The sequence below is a fragment of the Cyprinodon variegatus genome, unplaced genomic scaffold (assembly GCF_000732505.1).
Source record: "Cyprinodon variegatus isolate N-32 unplaced genomic scaffold, C_variegatus-1.0 Scaffold608, whole genome shotgun sequence".
In the NCBI taxonomy this organism is placed as follows: domain Eukaryota; kingdom Metazoa; phylum Chordata; class Actinopteri; order Cyprinodontiformes; family Cyprinodontidae; genus Cyprinodon; species Cyprinodon variegatus.
In genome coordinates, this window is record NW_015151061.1 from 450,236 (window position 1) to 469,361 (window position 19,126).

Here is a 19,126-nt window from a genome sequence, read left to right on the forward strand (position 1 = left end):
AGAGCCAGTCGCTTGAAAAGCGGAAGTGTACGCAGCATGCCGGTTTCCTGCAATTCTGCCAACTCAATCTCCTAGTGACAAATTATGAAAACGATGTTAAAGAGTCACAGAGACACAGTGTGTCTGTATGTGTGAGTGCAGAGAGTTAAATGTGAACAGGTGGGAGGAAATAGCCTTGAGCACACAGTTTTGTGTGTATGGGTGTGTGTCTACTACAAGGTCATTGAGTTGCACAGACTGGGCCTGGTACTTTGACTGAAACCAGGGTCTGTTCCAGCTTGTCACATGTTTGGATACAAAAAGACAATCTTGTACCCCGATCCACATAGACACACATAGGACAACCTGTACCACTTCCCTCCCCTGTGGCTATGTGCCTTCTCTTCTGTCAGATAGTTGAGGCCAGCTCCAATCAAAGCTCTGCTTACTATCAGAACAGCCAATAAACATTGCAACAGAACTAAAGTGGGCTGCGTGATCCCACACCCGGGTAGCGTAACACCTTGTGTCTGAGTGTTGTAGTAGGTGTCAGTGACAGACAGGCAGCGTGTGAATACTTCAGGCTAGATAGGCTGTGAGTAATGTAGGATTATTAGAATCCAACAGTAATTTATTTTTTTTTGCCTAAAACACACATATAGCATCATTCTGCAAGCTGCTACGACTGATAATATTCTGCATTAATTTGACATAGCAGGGTTGGAGTAAGACTTTGAGGTAATCTAGGTCCCATTTTCAACCCAAAAATAAATCTACCCATTCATCCAGTTTCTGCTTTATCAGGGAGCTGGTGCCTGTCTCCAGAAGTGGGCTTCACCCTGCACAGTTCAGCAGTAGGCATTGGTTCGTCGACAGTATTACGGCATACATAGCTTCTCCATTGCTATAGTCTTAGAAAATATACACTATGTAGGGTTCTAATTTAACACTAATTCTGAGTGGGACCAAATGCACTCTTAAAGTGTTACTTTAACACTGCAAAATTTACACTGTAACAAAATGCCCCATTAGTGACAACTGATGCAACTAAAAAATACATACCTAACATACTGTATATATTTATATAATATTTAAATTGACTTTTTGACGAAATAGCTGCTCAAAATGTTCATTTTGAATTTAGTTGAGTTGCAGTAGTTTAAAATTAGCAGGTAAAAATTTGTCACTGAAGTGAAATTAAATTAAATTAGTAGGCCTTTACACAATTTTTTTCCTCTTACCAATAATTACTTTATGTAAGAGCATATAGAATGGAATATATCAGAATGATCTTTTGTCTTATTAAAGGTTGTCGTGTTATCTGTAAAGTCTGATAAGGTTGTTATATGATTCAAATTGGCAAAAAACAATAAGGCTCCTTATTACCTTAATTTTTCTTTAACCTTAGAAAAAAATGGTGATAATGTAAGAACAGTACAGGAGAACAGGAATCAAAGCCAGCTGTGTTTACTTATTTCATTTTAAATTATATAGTAAAAAAAATTGCTTTTTCATTAGATTTTTTAAGCCAGTTACAATATAACAGCGTAATGTGATTTTTACCTTTCTGAAAAATGCATTCTGCTTTAAGTTTGCTTTAGATGCATAGTTTACAGTAAGGAAATCAGTTGAGATGTAGTCGCCTTTGGATAAATTTGTATTTATTGTGTTCTGGAGCAGCCTAAAGAACAAATAAAAACTCGACATAGAATTAGTTTACCGCTGCCCCCTCAACACCTGCAGGGTTGTTGATTCTTCAATGTTCTGAGTTTAACTAAGATTTATTGGGTCTCATTTTTGCAGCTGTAGCCAATACTGCTTTAGCAAGAAAGCAGTATTTTGCACTTGAAGGATAAAAGAAACTAAGTGTTAGATGGATTTTAAGGGTAAGATTTTAATGGCTATGAAGCAAAGCTGTGGTTCCTTTAACTCATCAAAATACTGTTTGTTTGAAATAAGTTAAATCCACAATATCTTTCCTGTATATTTCATTCCTGGCAAGTTAGAATCAACATTGTTGATTTTTTTTTCCTGATGGAAATGTAATCTTCATCTGTTAAATGATCACTCTTTTTTTTCTTCTTCTTCTAACAGTAAACCATGGCAAATTCCCCAAGCAGGAGGACTCATATGCATTTGAGGAGGACAGCAGCAGTGAAAGTCTGTCTCCGGAGCAGCCCCACAGTGACGAGTCGCAGGGCTCAGCCTGCCCTTCGTCTGATGCTGTTGGCAGCACGGCCTCTTCTTCCTCTTCACCTTCCCTCACCAGCCAACGACAGGTAGAAGCCAATGCTTCAGCCAGCTTTTCAGCTCCTTGTTCATCTCATGCTGGTACCCATTTTAGACATTCCTCTGCTGCCCTCATGTGGAAAAACCATGAGATCCACTATCCTAGATGTTGAACTATGGAGGAAGTTTAACTCTGCAAGATAGTCACATTCCTGAACACTGTCACTATATTGTAACTGCCTTCGTTTTACCAAGATGATGTTCACCATATCAGCTTCAGCAAAGGTCTGAGGAACTACATTTCGATCAGTTAAAAGCTCTCAAATGTTTAAACTCCACTGCAGCCTGTTTTTTTTTTTGGGGGGGGGGGGGGGCGGGGGGGGCACAGATAAAGAGAAAAAAAAAATAACACATATTAAAAAGAGTGAGGATTTTAATTGCTCTCCTACCTTTATAAAGCATATTCTTCAAGAGATATGAAAACTTTCATAGCAGATGTGGAGAACATTTAAAAATGTTTCCAAAATCCAACAGTAAGTGTTTGTAGAGTAAAAGAAAGAATGTACAATAACATTAATAAGTACTCATTTTATTGCTCTGGGCTATCTACCTAATCGTATATTTTTCATCTGCAGCTACACCCTTGATTTGAAATTTTAAACTTGTTGTAAATGGCAATAATACACATTTTGCACTGCTTAATCTTAAGTAGGTTTCAAGTAGCACTTCCAAATGCAATAACTGTTAACCTAAAATTGGCTTTTCAGAAGCTGATCAAAAATTAAAGAACATATCTTGAAAAATAACCCCTTGATTAGAAACATATTTTTTAATAATGCACTCAGTAAGGAGTAACTGCACCATTCTTGTTAATCCCCTAATAAAAATTGCTTGCTGATGTTTCCTTAAGACTAGAGGGAATGTTGCCACAAATGGTGAAGATGACTTCATCCCCTGTCTGGAACTGGTGACCCCAAATGTTCTCAGTTTTATTTAGAGCCCCAAATTATTTAGACTCCAGTAGTTTCTAAATCATCAAGTTTCCTTCGACTATAGGTAATATTGAGGGTTTAGAAGTGACAAAGCCAGAGTCCAGACTTGAATCTGAGAGAAAACTCTCAGAGGGAGCTAAAGATTGAGGTGATGGTACGGAGGCTTTCCTTTAATGGGTAAACCCTGAGCAGTATAGCCCTGGTCTGGGGATAGGACTTTCAGTGCGATTGAGGGGAAGGGTTAAGTGTTGAGCAATTATTGTTGGTGGTACCTATATTGCATAGAAGTTGTAAAGTTGATAGGTCAGACAGAAGCAACAATACCGGAAGAAAAATACAAGTGGTGGCCAAGTGGTTAGGGCATAGAGCTTGGCTTCCTGAGGTTGTGAGTTCAAAACCCACTCCCTGGGCACTGAAAAAATGGCAGCCCACTGCTCCCCAAGGGGATAGGTTAAATGCAGAGAGTGAATTTCGTTGCTCTGTGACAGGGAAATAACAATAAAAACGCTGGGGGAAAAAATTCATTTTAATTAATTGCACTTTCTGTGACACAAAATAAATGTTCCTGATGACTTTAAGAAAGAATGCAGCTGTGTAAAACTCAAATATCTGCTTGGTATTGCAAGATATCGCTTAATTCCCAAATGGCCCTCATGTTTTCAAAGATGTCAATTATTGTCGCTGTTGCAGCCAGCTTGCCTCGCCAGCTGCCAGCTCACCATGATGTAAAGGCTGTCTATACCCAAAAAAGGAAAGTCTAAATCCTGATTTATCCTATTTAAACTACCAATGACTTTCACTGATGTGTGGAAGTAATACACAGATGTAATCCAGTCCGATGGCATCTAACAGTTCATGTTGTGTTTACGTTAGTGTTTCATTTGTCAATGAGCCAATCACTTTGACTGATATTAAAGGTTAGCTGCAAAATGGGACAATTTCCTTTAAGATCAATGTCATAGTGGAGAGCAGGATGGTAAATTTAGTTTTAAATAAACTGAAAAAAAAAATGGTGCTTGCCAGAGACTGTTTCCAAACTGAACAGTATTGCTGTGAGTTTTGTTGTTTTTGCTGCTTAATGGTTTTAATAAATATATATTTGTTTTCTTTAATCTACACAGGGTAGAGCAACCAGAGACCCTACAGACCAAACCCAGGAGGAAGGGCTGTCTGCTCCTAACACCAATAAGACAGCCAATCCAATACCTGGTCCTTTAATAGTCAAGGTTAGCCTGTCTCAAAACATTTTTTAATATTTCCTTTTCACGTATCAACAGACTAATTTATCCTTCCTATGTATTAACAGTCCAAGACATCAGACAAGAACCGACACAAGAAGCCCAAAGATGTGAAACCAAAAGTAAAGAAGCTCAAGTACCACCAGTACATTCCTCCAGACCAAAAGGTGGAGAAGTCCCCTCCACCCATGGACTCAGCCTATGCCAGACTCCTGCAACAGCAGCAGCTCTTTCTGCAGCTTCAGATCTTAAGCCAGCAGAAACATACTCACACACAGTCACAGATGCAGCAGCCACAACAGCAGCACACACACTCCATGCAGGCTCATGCCCAGCAGAGGCAGTCCACCTTCAGCTACCAGCCTCAGCTGCCAGCCAATGCCCAAAAGTAAGTAACCCTAAAAGAGACTCTAAACAGCCACACCAAGATCATTAGTTAGATAAAAATGTACCGCCAAACAAAAAGTCTAGTCATATTGGCATAGCCATTTCTCTACACCATGTTTTCTACAGTAAATATATTGAATGTAAAGGTCAACTTAACCCCTTAAACCAGCTTAAACCAAGGCTAACTGCACTACTAGTTTAAGGGAATGCATGGCATTATGTGCTTTGATAAGAAATACTAAAAACTGCTGTTAAAAATAAACAGACACATTACTGAGCACTGGTTTAGTAAAGAATCTTCCTCTGGCTTGAAAGTAGTTTGGTAGGATGACTGAATGGAAACTAGCAACAGAGTTTTAGCTAATCTATGTTGATGTTATTTCAGGGGAAATAGCAAGCAATTACCAGCTTGCACTTCCAATGGCACATCCAGCAACCCTAACAGCAACTCCTCTTCTCCAGTCAAGAACACATTTTCCAACCAAAACAATGTCCCGTCTGTGAAAGTTGGTCCACTACCTACTAATCTGGATGACCTTAAAGTAGGTTTTATCAGAAATGAAACACAGTGGTATCCAGTGAATTTATTAGTATGTAACTTGCTTTTATATTTTGTTCTTCAGGTGTCTGAACTTAGGCAGCACTTACGCATTCGCGGCATGCCTGTTTCAGGGACCAAAATGGCCCTCATCGAGAGACTCCGGCCCTTTAAGGACTCCAATGCTGATTCTTCGCCATCAGGATCTTCTGATATCACCACGCTGACCTTTCCTGTTACACCCACAGGCTCTCTATCTTCCTACCAATCCCCATCCTCTTCCAGCAATTTGTCACAAGGAGGATACTACCCCTTTCCCAGCACCTCCTCCACTCCTCCCATCTCCCCGGCCTCCTCAGATCTGTCTCTCTGTGGCTCCCTCCCAGACAGCTTCAGCGATGTTCCAATGTCCACTTCGAATCAGTTTAACCTGCAGCCTTCCCCGACCCAGATTGGCATAGAGGATGGCCTTGGAGCAGGAGGAATTGCTGGGGTCTGTGGGGGAAACCAAGCAGTAGGGGAAGGTGAAGCCAGTGATGGTCTGGAAGCAGAAAAAGATAAGATGCTGGTGGAAAAGCAGAGGGTTATTGAAGAGCTGACGTGGAAATTGCACCAGGAGCAGAGACAGGTGAGGAACTACCGTACTACTGTGTTCTACCAATGCAAACTATAAACAATAGTGACAGCATCTTAATGTATGGATATATGCCGAGTTTTTCGTACTTTGACCAATTGATCCCTGACTGTGATTGCTAGGTGGAAGAACTTAAGATGCAACTTCACAAGAGAAAACGCTGCTATGGAGCAAGTGAGGACATCGTACCTAATCAGTCCCACCCCCCAGTGCTCCACCAGCAGCAGCATTCTATGATGGGTCAGCATTTTATGGGAGTGACAATAAAGCAAGAGCCTACATCTTTGTCCACTAGCTGCCCGCTGTCCTCCTCAAAGCAGCTCAAGAGTCCTCCTGGCAGCTGCATGGAGGATATAGGATGCTGCAACAACACCGTACCAAATGTGGGTGGACCTGTTGGAACGCAATGCATGGACACAGACCCTTCCTCTACCAACCCATCTACCATGTCGGCATTTCTAAGTCCCGAGTGTTCCCCGCAAGATTCTCCCACAAGGAAACCCACCAGCAATTCCCAGCCTTCATCTCCTAATAGCCCCTACCTGCTGTCTCCTCTGCTGGGAAGAGACAGCTGTGGACACAACCAAGGGCAAAGCAGAGGTCACAATATGCAGGTATAAAGCAGATCAACTCATTTCAGAAGTATATGCACTTAATTCAAGGGTCAAAAATGCAACTGCTTTTAAGTAATGGTAAGTTTTGCGGTTTATGAGTTAAATGCTGGGACCTATAGAAAATTAACAGACAAAGGAAAGAACAAACATCCATCAACATATTCAATAAACAAACCAATTTGCTATGTTGATATGATCAAATCTCTACATCAAATTGACAAATAAGAGCATTAATTCCAGTTGCAAACAGCTTGCTAACAGTAATTTGAAAAGCTGCAGAGGTTCTCAGTTCAGGACCGAGAATCTAGTTATTCAGTAGGCGTGTACTCAACATTCTTAGATTTAAAAAAACCCATCAGTGTCAAGGCTCAGAACAGAGGACATAGTAGTCAAAGCAGACAGACAGACTTCTCAAAAAGGCGTTAATTAAAAAACGGTGGATCTGCAGTGACTACAAGGACATCTAAGGCAGGAAACCGTGCAAGGGGAAAACTCAGGTTAGTGACTACATAAATCTGATGGACTGCAGAACAGGCGGGAGATCATATCCAAGCAGACGAAGGAAGGCAGGACTATCCAGAAGGCCAAACCAAAGCCGATGTCAAAGGGGTTCACAGGAGTTTGAGCCAGAAGATCAGAGATCTGAAGAGGTACTGAAGGGAAATCGAGGGCAGTGTCAGGAAGTAGTTCCAGGTTCAATCATCAGGCAGAATCCAGCAGGAGTCCGAAGACAGATCTGGCAAAACAGATCAAAACTGGAACAGGCAAGCTCAGAAGTCCAGAGGCAGAATGGGTCAGGATTAGGCAATCAGAACTTAATCAGGTAAACTAGAGAACTCACACCAAAGGCTTGAATAATCTGGCACAGATGACTGGGAGCAGGCACTTTAAATGGAAACTGGAGCAGGTGACACAGATGAACCGTGATGAGAAACTGGGCAAGGCTAGATAGGTGAACTGCATGAGCAATCAAGCCAGTCATCAGCGCCAAGATCATGACAATCTGCAGTCCTTTTTGTAGCTTACAAAACCTTTTTAGTAAAGGCAAAACCAAAACTGTTTTTTTGCCTTGATTCAAAATGCTGTGTGTGGCACAAATCCTGCTGTGCAGATGCTTGAGCTGATGGGCAGATGGATGGAGCTAAAGGCAGGACAATCCAAGAAAATAATATGTTAGAAACTGCCAAAGATTTGTGATTCATCTGACCCACCAGCAGAACAAATGCTGTACACATGTAATTAGAGCTAATGGATTGGGTTCAATCAAAGCACATACATGTATCAAAATGGTCGCTTCAAAGTCCAGTCCAGTCCTAACAGACGTTCTGCATCCCAATGGCGTAACGACACAACAATAGGCCCGTAGACAACATTATCTGATCTGGGTAGGCCCCACATGAAGTACAACAAACCATCCCCCCTATCCCTCCCAGCCAACACAACCCCAATTTTGCAAAGCCCATCCAAAATTCAGGGGTTTTGTTGAAACCTGACAGAATTTAAACAGGGTCAAGCGGTGTGAATATATATTTTTTATGATTTGCCTGTATGTGACCCTGTTTTATGCGGCCTGAATCTTTGTTGATGATCTGACTGATTGGTGTTACATCCTGCCTCTTGCAGGTGCAGCAGAGGAGTGGCCAGCAGTTAAACTGCCCTTATCCTTCGGACCAAAGAGGCCTTCAGGCTGTATTTCCAAACTCATCTGACTGCGGTCTTAACCACAGCGGCCCTGTTAAGGCTGAGAGCCAGAATATGCAACCAAAGGTAAATGTCCTGTAAAGGTCCAGAATGTTTGTCCTGTTGTGACATTAGTCAGGTAGTGTTCCCTAACAGTCACCTCCTATCCATACTTTTTCCTCTTCTTCCTTGTTCATTTCTTACCCGTTTCTTGAATCGCTCCCTTTGGTTCTATGTTATCACACTCTTTTACCCGGCTAAACTTATTTGAAACACCAATCTATCTTGACATAACAAATGTGACGAGGTTACTCAAACTTGAAGCCCTAATATCTGGTATTTCTTCTGCATCTCTAATTTCGTAAGCTCCCCTACCATTTGATAATGACACTTTTCACTTATTTCTCATATAGATGTCAGCATTGCCATCTTCCCGGCATGTTGGCCAAAAGTGCCAGGTCTCTCCCCCAGCCTTCAGTAGCTCAGATTCAGATGCATCTGACTTAAGACAGCCCCCATGCTATGAGGATGCAGTCAAGCAGGTAAACTCAATTCCATGCTAAAATTTAGTGGAGTTTGCTGGCCAGGGGTTTAAGTTGAACTTGTGCAGTTCTAATTCAATATCCTTTTCTCTCCTTTTGTTTTATGCCTCACACATACATCACTTGTGTCTCACCTGTTGGTCACAATCATTGCTTGTATCACTGCATGAGCTCTAAAATCTTCTGCAAAGTCTGAAACAGACTTACTGATATTTGAGTTAGGTCTAAGTAGAAAAAATGCATGTTTGTTTTGCTAAGATTACCAACATTTTTGTGAAAAATTTAAGATGTACTATACATGTAAGGGTGGAACTATCGTATTTTCCGGACTATAAGCCTCTACTATTTTTCCCGCTTTGAACCATGTGGCTTATAAGAAGGTGCAGCTTTTCTGGGGATTTGTTCTAATCCCCAGAGAAGGACGTCAAAGTTGAAAATAAAAGTGCTTATTTTCATTTGCCAGCATGCTAGCAGCAGGCACGATGGAGGGGATATATGTAGAGCTCCCCCTACAGGTTTGGTGGGGACAGTTCAGTAGATATCAGCGGCTTGTGACCCAGTGCAGCTTATATATGTATGTTTCCGTTTTTTTTGTTTTTTTGTTTTTTTTTAAACTTACTGGGGGCAGCTTATAGAGAGGTGGCTCTATAGCCCAGAAAATGCGGTACATAAAAAAGACTTAAAACCTCCCTAAAATGACATTTATGCTTTACGGACATACATTTCAAACGGAAAATGGACGCGCACTTGACGTCTGCAAGTTTTATACTTCGTGGGGCCTTTCCACTTGTACGTAACATTCTCGGCAGCTTAAGACAGGCGTGTCAAGTACAAACCAGAGATATTTTAGAGATATTTATGGGTTAAATCACAAGCTGTCTCTAGATTTTTATATGTGGGAAAACTCGTCGGCAAGAGCTGTCACTCGTCCTTCATGGTTTTCCAAGTGATAACCAAGCAGCTAGAAATTTTCTTTGGTGCATGGTGTGGAAATTTGGTTCGAGCCAGAGCCAAAATTAGATAAATCGGCCGCATAAACCTCGCAGACGCGTTAATCAGCGCCTCTTTGTGCACAGTGCTAGTCCCTGGGCCAAGATTCTACAGAAAACCTATATTTCCGCATGTATCCTACGCATGTTTTTTTTAGGGGTATTTAAATATGTGGAAATGTATGATCTCTTTAAAATAACATTCAATAAATTCATATCAGATTAGATTTTAGATGAACTGAAAGCATTAAATTTGCTGAACAATAAAGGCAGTTCCAGACATTCAACATGGTGGAAAATGGGCCACCAGCCATTTTCGTCACAAAATGGCATTATGTAATGCCAGTATCTACAGAGGAAATTTCAGAACCTGGTTCTTGGTTTTCTAGAATTTGCCTCATACTAATTACAAATTACAAATTAGAACTATAGTCATGCTCTGTCTCTGCAGGTTTAAGAGCTGTACAGAGAATCAATGATTGTTTAAACAATTGATTGATAAGGAATATGTCTCTATTGCACTTACAGCAACTGACCCGCAGTCAGCAGATGGATGAACTGTTGGATGTGCTCATAGAAAGTGGAGGTAAGCAAAATGTCTGTTTGATTTATTGGCTCTTAGAAATTAAGGTCACTCTCCATATCGCACCTTAGAGTAAAAATTGGGAGTATGTCTGATGTAAAACATCAGCTAACAAAAGGTAACAATTCGAGTTTCATTGGAAATGTTGGCATCCACTTCCTCAGAATGCTAAGACATTCATTCCTCTCCTTTCTCCTTAAGAGATGCCAGCTAACGCAAGAGAAGAAAGGGAGAGCTCCTCTGTAACACAAGTTGTGCCTCCCATTACTGTGTCCCCAGGGTGTCCTGGCCTCCTCATCCCAAGGTTCCACTGGCATTACGAGCACCTGCCCCCCAACCAGCCCCCGTACGACCATGCAGCCAGTCACACCAACGAGAGCCACCTCCAGACTTTGCTGGGCAGTCCCATGGGACGGGGAGGGGAGATGGCACTTCTTAAGATGGCTGGCGAAGATGGACAACAGGAAGACGAAGGGAACAGAGATGCCGAAGAGTATGGCAGCCTCCACAGCCGCCACTGCCGACCTCAGCATTCCCAACAGGACAAACTTCCGAACAACAGAGATCGGATAGACATGCCTCTGTCACCTGTTAGCAACAAGGTGTTCACTGCTCCTGAGGTTCAGGGGATGGTCAGCATGACCTTCAGTGAGACGCCGTGGGAAACGATGGAGTGGCTGGACCTGACGCCTCCTAGCTCCGCTAATGCCTTCAGCGCTACTCAACCCAGTGCACCCAGCATCTTCAACACAGAGTTCCTAGATGTGACAGACATAAACTTGAACTCTGCAATGGACCTCCAACTGGAGCACTGGTGAAAGCAATAATGCCAACAGCAATACCAAAGAACTATTCAGTTCCACCATGACTGGTTTCAGTCCAAGTGTGAGAAGTTATCATACAGTGGAAGATTATTTTATGTAGTCATTCATAGTTTACTATGCAGTCAAATTTTAATTGTGAATCTAAGCTTTACTGAACTTAATTTCCACCAGTGTTGTTGTAATCAAAAAAACAGGTGCTTTTTGACATGATCTGTGTCCATTTTGGACATTGATGCGCACAACTGTCATTGAGCTGGAGACTGACAGTGGACACACGCAGGACTTTCTGTATGTACCACGTACCATGTGTTACACCACCGAGACTTGAAGACGGAATGTGCCAATCACTGCATACCTACAGAGCGTATGTTTGTGTTACTGGAAAACGAAAATATCTAAAACAGAACAGAGTATAAACAGATCTGGATTGCTAACGTGCGGCCAAATTGTAAATATCAGAACCTGTTAAGAAAATCTCACATCTGCAATGTCTTTTTAAAGGTGTGGGACAGAGTCCATCCCAAAAATGTACTGTTTAATGTAACCATATGATGTAAATATGACACGAAAAACTCACAGAGCACCTCTTGCTTAATACACATTTGTCACAGTTTGCTTGAGTTTTCATTATTATAGGAACGATTGTTGTTTTGTTTTTATACAACTATTTACAGTATCTGACAGATTTATTTACATGAAGACATAAAGACTTAGCCTGACGTAGTCCGACTCAATTCTAGTCAGAATATGAGTCTGATGCTGCTCCATAGAGCTGTGATTATGGGGCGTGTTTTGAACGAACCAGTAAAAAAATGCCTCTGCACTCAATTGGATAGACCTACAACCAATAAGAGCAACGGAGTGCGTGACGTATCTTAAGCGAGGCATAGTTGTTGTCCACAAAAATCAAAGCGTGCAGTTTCACGCCTAGAATAAGAAGATGAGACTTGATCGCGTTTCTCTGTTCCTCTTTTAAAATTAATTTGCTGTCGATATCTTCTAGAACAGACCTAATAGCAGAATCTACTCACCTAAACTCTCCAGCGGCAGCCATTGTTGTTGTCACCCAAGCGCGCTTTGGTCACATGGTTGATAACTCTTGATCATCTGTCCATCATCGTATAAAGCCCGCCCTGACAATTTGATTGGGTCGCCTGACAGTGGGCTTTAATACTCGCGCTACTATGGAGCAGAGCCAGACCGAACTTCACCGAACTCAAACCTTGTGGGCGGGACTAAGTTCGGACTGGCACCCAGGCTAATAAAGACTAAGCAATGTCTGATAAATCTTCGGTCTTACACATTTAAACCAGCAGACCAACTGTGCCTTATTTGAAAAAGATTATATATATATATATATATATATATATATATATATATATATATATATATATATTCACAAGACATTTTCGAATTTTCATAAACATTATGTACAAAAAAAAGATTATTATATCTAATTTTCCCCCCTTTAAATTGCAACATCTCTATTTCAAACCAATCACAGTTATTTATTTTGTGATTTTGTATTTATACTTGGTGTTGTATTTATGATGACATTCCTTTGTTATTTCTTTGATGTAACCAGAAATAAGATTTTTTGTTTTGTTTTGGACCACTGATATTTTTAGGCTAAACAGAAAGCTTAAAAATGTGAGGCAAAATGAAGGAGCCGATTGAAAAACACCGTGTTATCTCAAACAACAGTTACCGGTTGTGTGAACCGTCCATTATAAGCACTTGTGAATAAGAAAAATGTAATATATTCAAATCTTAACTGTGAATACTTTATATAAAGGCAGAGAGACTTCCCCTAAAGCCAGCATTCACAATGCTCAGTTCAATATGGCTCAGTTCAGTAATCCTTTTTTCCAAGTCAGTTGTTTGAATTTCTATAGTATCTTACTTTTATAGTATCTCCCGTTTGTCTGACATTAAATCAGGCTGTTTATAACTTTCTTCAAAGTCTGAAGTTTATTATATTTCTTTATTGGATTCAATGTTTTTGGGATCTGTCCCATTCTTCCTGCCAGAACTGTACGCTCCCTTGTTCAAATAGCTTTTCCTCTTTGAGGACAGTTTTTGACCCTTATAGCCCCTTATGGAGGACCAGTAGAGACACTGGTGTTATTTCATCATGATGGTACCAATTTAGGCTAGTGCATTAGTCCTGGCTACAGCAAAACACCTGTACAACATGAAATTACTACTTGTTAGATTCAATATTCTTCCTCTAAATGTAAAAATGGTAATTGTGGAAAAAACACTTTGTTTCTTCCAAGCACATCTCCAGGAATTAAAGGAGAATTCCGGTTTTTAACACTTTTAGCCTAAATAAAACACTACAGGAACGTTTTTTCTTTACGAAACTTTTTTTGGAATGTCATTGAACAGCGCTGACGACCCGGTGAGTAGCATATTTTAAAAAAAGAACGTTTAAGGTTGTTTTAAGGACATTATCGGACATGCACAATGGAAGCCATTCTGAAGCAGCCAGGGGGGGATTCTGCATGAGCCAAAAAGCAGAGACAGGACCAATTGTCAAAATTTTGGTGTCGATCATTCGATTTCATCCTGGACACTACAGAAAATGGGCTAAAAGTGTTAAAAACCGGAATTCTCCTTTAAAGTCTTCCTTTGTGCTTTTCAATACAGGAATTTCTTTTATGTCCTTATTGACGGTTGCCTCAGATGATCTTTTGTCTTATTTCTAAAACATTACACTGATTTTTAAAGGACCTACATATACCATTACTATGGTGTTTGTACGTGTATGTACATTGTAAAAGATAGGTTCGGCAACTTCATACATCTGGAAGTGGTACCCAAGAATGAACCCGACTTGTGGAGGTCCATGATTTGCTTCCAAACCTCTGATAAAGTCCTTTGATTTTTTTTTTCATGACTATAATATCTGGTCTTATTTAAAGGCAAACCTCTGAATTTGATTAAAATTGTAACCATGATTTTAGAAAATGCTACTCAGCATTCAGGCATTTGGTAAATAAAACAATTATGGTATCTCTAACTTACCTAAAACAATGAAGGTTTATTCTGATATGTTGTTAGGACTTGGAGAGAAAGAAAGATTGTCTCTTTTTACAGAATATATGCAAATATCTTGTTTAAACTTTATATTCCATCCCAATGAAGACCTCTAGAGAGCACAACAAAGACCTGTAAGCCAGGGGGAGGACTTGGCAACTGGGCTTAAGCATTCTACTTTTTAAGTTTTAGAGAGCATCCGGGCAGCAGCATTCTGGATCAACTGCAGCTGTCTGATTGGCTTTTTAGACCAACCTGTGATTGCATCACTGCTGTGATCATTTCTACTAAGGATACATGCATAAATTAGTTATTTCAAGGTTATTCTGAGACTTTAGTCCTTTAATCCTAGAGAAGTTCTTTAGGTGAGAGTAGGCTGACTTTTTTCTGTCTTTTTGAGCCTCTTAAGGTTCCGGTCTGAGTCATCACTCCACCCAGATTTACAGCCTAAATGGTGTTGTTCTTGTTGTATTACCTGAAGCTGTGTGCTAACCTTTAAACACTCTTCCTTTTCCCCAGAAACTCAGTTTTAACTTCAGTTTTATTTTGATTCAGCTGAAAACTTCTTTGCCCTTCCATGCATTGATTTCTTCTATACATTTCCCCTGTGCTGGAATTGGTTAATAGTCGCCTGGTGACACTGTAATATACAGCTGTGTCTTCTGTATAGTTATGTTGCGGCATTATTAAAATCTGAGTTAGGGGAAACATGTAGATGTTGGAAAGTAGGGGCCCCAACATGGAACCTGAAGAACCTCACATTATTTTTTTTTCTGGTATCTGATGTAAAGTTAAAGGCCCTTTTCTTCAAGTACGATTTAAACCAGTCCAGTCCTGTAGCAGAAAGGCCAACCCAGTTCTCCAGGTTCTGTAATAAAACGGAGTGATCAACAGTGTGAATGACGCACTAAGGTCCAGTGGAAGACATCAAAGCGGATGGTTATTGTTAGGATAGTGTTACTGTTGAAACACTGGGAGGTTTGAGATAGGCCTGTAGTTCTGCAGTACCAGCTTGTCCACGATGCTCTTTTTTAACACGCTCTTTATTATTTGAGTTAAATCAAACATAACAGGAAGGCTGTGAGTAAACCAGTAAGAAGAACTTTTTTTGTACAATGTTTTTTCTTAAATAGTTATTTGGTGAAACTGAAATTTCGTCAAAATCAGTTCTAGGCAGAAACATCTTTGGTACCCTAGTCACATACAATGCTAAACAAAAAAACAAACATCCTCTTCAAGCAAGGCTCCATAAGCCTAGTATGGTCTTAATAGTATACACTGGGTCTCGTTTGAAAATAAAAGGACTCCTGCATCAGCAGCAATTGCTGTAGGCAATCGCCATTTGCTTGCAGCGCTTATTGACGAATCCATCACATACATTTTTTTATCTTTACACGAGTGCTACTAGTGCCTTATCCCTCTGGGCACCCAAAACATTTTTGCTTTTCACACCTATACTGAGGTGTTGCTGGCTTGGCTCCATTGCTTCACCTCATATTTCCAGTGACATCGTTTTGTAAAGTAAATAAACAAAATTCTTAAGTGTAGTTAAAAAATGGAGCAAAAGCAAGGAGTAAAAAGTGTAATTTAGACCAACAGGGCACTTTTATCTTATGAATAAGCCATTGAATGCAACCAGATTGAGCCAGCCGTGCAGAAATTCCTGGTCATAGGATGTGATTAAGGCCCGACTCCATATTAAATTTCAACTTTGGAAAAAATTTGTTAACGAGCTTGATTTTGGGGTGTTTTAGTGAAAACAGTCTCCCTTTTTTATCAGCAGCATCCTCCTACCCTAAAGTAAAGTCATTGCTGCGTCTTTTATTAATATGATTCAGGATGAAAATGAGCCAAGAGTTCTTATCTGAATGCTTGTTGAATGGATGAAGAAACATGTTGGAATTATCTCCACTATAGAAACAAAAGATTGGATCACAATGCCACCAACTGGTTTCGTAGCTAATCATTTAGATGGCGCATTTGGAAATCTGATTATTTGTCCTCCACGTAAAAAAGAAAGAAAAAAAAAGCTGGAAAATCCTATAAGTTTAATATTATTTTATAGAAGGAACCCAAGATCATATCCAATATGGCTGCTTTGGACATAAAAAGCAGACAGTTTCATAGTTGATAGTTGGTCTTTCAGATGGTTTGAATTTCAGTAACTCATCATTAATCTACTTATGAACATTATTGCCTGAATGCATGACATTCTGAGCAACACGACAGATATTATTGGCAACCTAATCATCAAACACAAGAAGAAAATCTTTGATATTTTTCCACTTGCAGATGGAAAGCTGTTAAATTGGGTGTGATATCACTCTGAGATCCAAACTACAAAGTGAAAAATATTTGAATTCTCATGCCAGATATTGACTGTCACTGTCACCAATACTTAACACATGTACAAAGCAGGTAGGAAACACTCACTAATCTGTTTCTCTAATAGTGCACCTTCTATCTACTCCATAAACAAAGGTTTGACTTACCATCTTATGCTTTATTCTGTTAACTGAACCATTTTTTTTATTGGTTACTTGGTGTGAATCCATCATATCAAAACGCATTTCACTTTGTCTTGTGTTTAAATACGCCTGTCCTTAATTACAATAACTGAAAATTTCTGACAGGAGCTTCCATGTTGCTTTGCCACCAAATTGCCTTTTACTTAAAAAAAAAAAAAAAGAAGTTATTTTGGATGAATTTTGTGTCTACAGATTAAATATGAACAATAAAATGAGTGATTTGAGTTGTCTTTATTCATGCTCCCAAGCACCACACCACGCATTTTCAGTCTTTTCTGGAAACTTTTATTGTAACCCTTGATAAACATACATTATAATATTCATTGCCCTTAATATGATCTTATATTCTAATACGATCTCTAGTAGATAGCAATTTATACAACATGTACCCTGGAGACTCATATTCACCAAACACCGCATAAAGCAGATGTGGTCTGCATAGACAGCACCATCTGCTGGCTCACTGTTAGGCTTGCACCATTAGTTTAATTTCAGATGGAGAGGAAAAGCACAGGGATAATGGAAACACCTTTGAAACAGAACTGTGGCTGTGATGTTTTACTCATCCGAACAAGCCAAAAAGTTGACCTTTCACCTTTGCTAAGAAGAAAAGGACCCAATGTAGATCCACTTGACACAGCAAACGGCTGTAGAGACCCATAAACCAAACGTCCTTTCATAGTCAGTGCAACATTAAATAAGATGGACTGAAAAGATCAAAATTAAGATGAAGATGATCTGTTAAAAAAAAAAGAAAAAAAGATGGAGATGGAGATGATCATAGACTTTTCCAAATGGCATATAAGTAACCCTGTGACCTTTTATTGCTGTAGATAAATAACTTTGGCTCTTAAAATAAATGTACCAAACAGAATGCCCTTTCTTGTGAAACAGACGATAGGTGCTGGTTTTGGTTTATTCTCTACATCCTTGTTTCATTTGCAGCATTTCTTTAGGCTCAGTCCCATATAAACTATACCATCAAATAAAATGAGATTTAGCTGAAAGGATCAATAATAGACCTTATAAATGGCATTAATTATTTTCCCAAAACCTTATTGAGCAGTACCTCTAGTAATAAAACCAATGGTTTCTATACGTTTGAGACACAGTGAGGAAAAAAAAAAAAGTTTTGCTTGTTTAGATTTACATTTATTGCATGATGGGTCTCTACAGTGTCATATGAAATAGAACATTTTGATTGAACAGCAAACGTTGACTGGTTTTCTCTATTTTATAAACTGGAAGCTCATGAGAAACAGCCCCAATATTCTCAAAATTGGGGCATCCCTTCCATCTGCCTAATAGTTTGCTTATATTCAAACCGGTTCTGGAATAACATTAAGCAATTGGGTCAACCGGATCAATTAGTGAGGAAATATATGATCAATACCGCCCAAACCAATGAGGAATCACAGGAGAACAAGCAGACTCCAGGGTGACCTGAGAGGTCGAAGAGAAGGAGACTGAACAAGGAGCGATTTTCCTCCTCCAGACAGTCGTGCTATTTATGTTGATAGCATGTGATTAGCAGCATTTTATCATTGTTGCATTTTTTTTCTTTTCAAAAAGCTGTCATGTAAAAATGTAGTTACAACTGGATGCCAGTGTGTGGCAGCATTGAGGATCTGTGATCATTATGGCTGAGTTTGACTGTACAGTGCTAAGACAGGATGCTGTGGAAAAGAAAAACAAGAAAACACGCCTTCTTTCAATATGAACCCACATTTCCTCTCCTGTCTGACACAATAAACATCTTTAGGTTCAAGACTTAATGTCTGAACAAAACCTGCCAAGAAAAGCAAGTTAGGAGGCCTATATACATATCTATTTACATCTGTGAAAATAAAATCTGAAGTAACTTTACATCAGGCAACGTAGAGTTGGATCACCTTTAGTTTGATTGTGTGCCACCATTTTTTATTTGTTTTTCAGTCACAGAACTAAACACCTTCCTGTGTCAGAAATGAGCTGTTGATGTTTAAAAACATTTAAGGTCATGAAGACATTAAAGCAAGACTCTAATGTTGACCTATAACTGTTAAAATCTGTCAGGTCTCCCTGGGATAGCAAAACTATTTTATTAGCAGCTTTGCTAAGCTTTATCTGCAACCAAGTAAAGATGTACTGTTAGCTAGATCTACGTTCTACTATGATCTTATTGTGTGCTGAACATAACATGAGGCCCAACAACAGAGAACATAATGTCATTTCTGGCAGCTGTAGCTAACTCACCGTTAACTTAAATTTGGAAAGGGGTCTGGCTGCAGAGCTGCACTGTCAGGACCCAGGGCTGTACTGGCGGGACCCAGAGCCGCACTGGCGGG

At 39.8% G+C, this 19,126-nt stretch overlaps 1 protein-coding gene across 5 annotated transcripts in view; it reads left to right on the top strand.

Moving 5' to 3' along the window:
• myocd (myocardin) overlaps window positions 1-11,938 on the top strand; it is a 32,531-nt gene extending 20,593 nt beyond the window's left edge. For 2 of the 5 annotated variants that reach the window (XM_015392822.1, XM_015392823.1), the window contains 10 exons: window positions 2,074-2,258; window positions 4,322-4,426; window positions 4,507-4,826; window positions 5,211-5,367; window positions 5,449-5,991; window positions 6,120-6,611; window positions 8,235-8,378; window positions 8,705-8,833; window positions 10,351-10,408; window positions 10,607-11,938. In XM_015392822.1, the coding sequence (XP_015248308.1) occupies window positions 2,074-2,258; window positions 4,322-4,426; window positions 4,507-4,826; window positions 5,211-5,367; window positions 5,449-5,991; window positions 6,120-6,611; window positions 8,235-8,378; window positions 8,705-8,833; window positions 10,351-10,408; window positions 10,607-11,223 (2,750 nt within the window). In that variant the 3' untranslated portion in view covers window positions 11,224-11,938. The remainder of the gene's footprint in view (window positions 1-2,073; window positions 2,259-4,321; window positions 4,427-4,506; window positions 4,827-5,210; window positions 5,368-5,448; window positions 5,992-6,119; window positions 6,612-8,234; window positions 8,379-8,704; window positions 8,834-10,350; window positions 10,409-10,606) is intronic. The other 3 variants (XM_015392824.1, XM_015392825.1, XM_015392826.1) reach the window with 3 other exon arrangements.
• The last annotated feature ends 7,188 nt before the right edge of the window (window positions 11,939-19,126 follow it).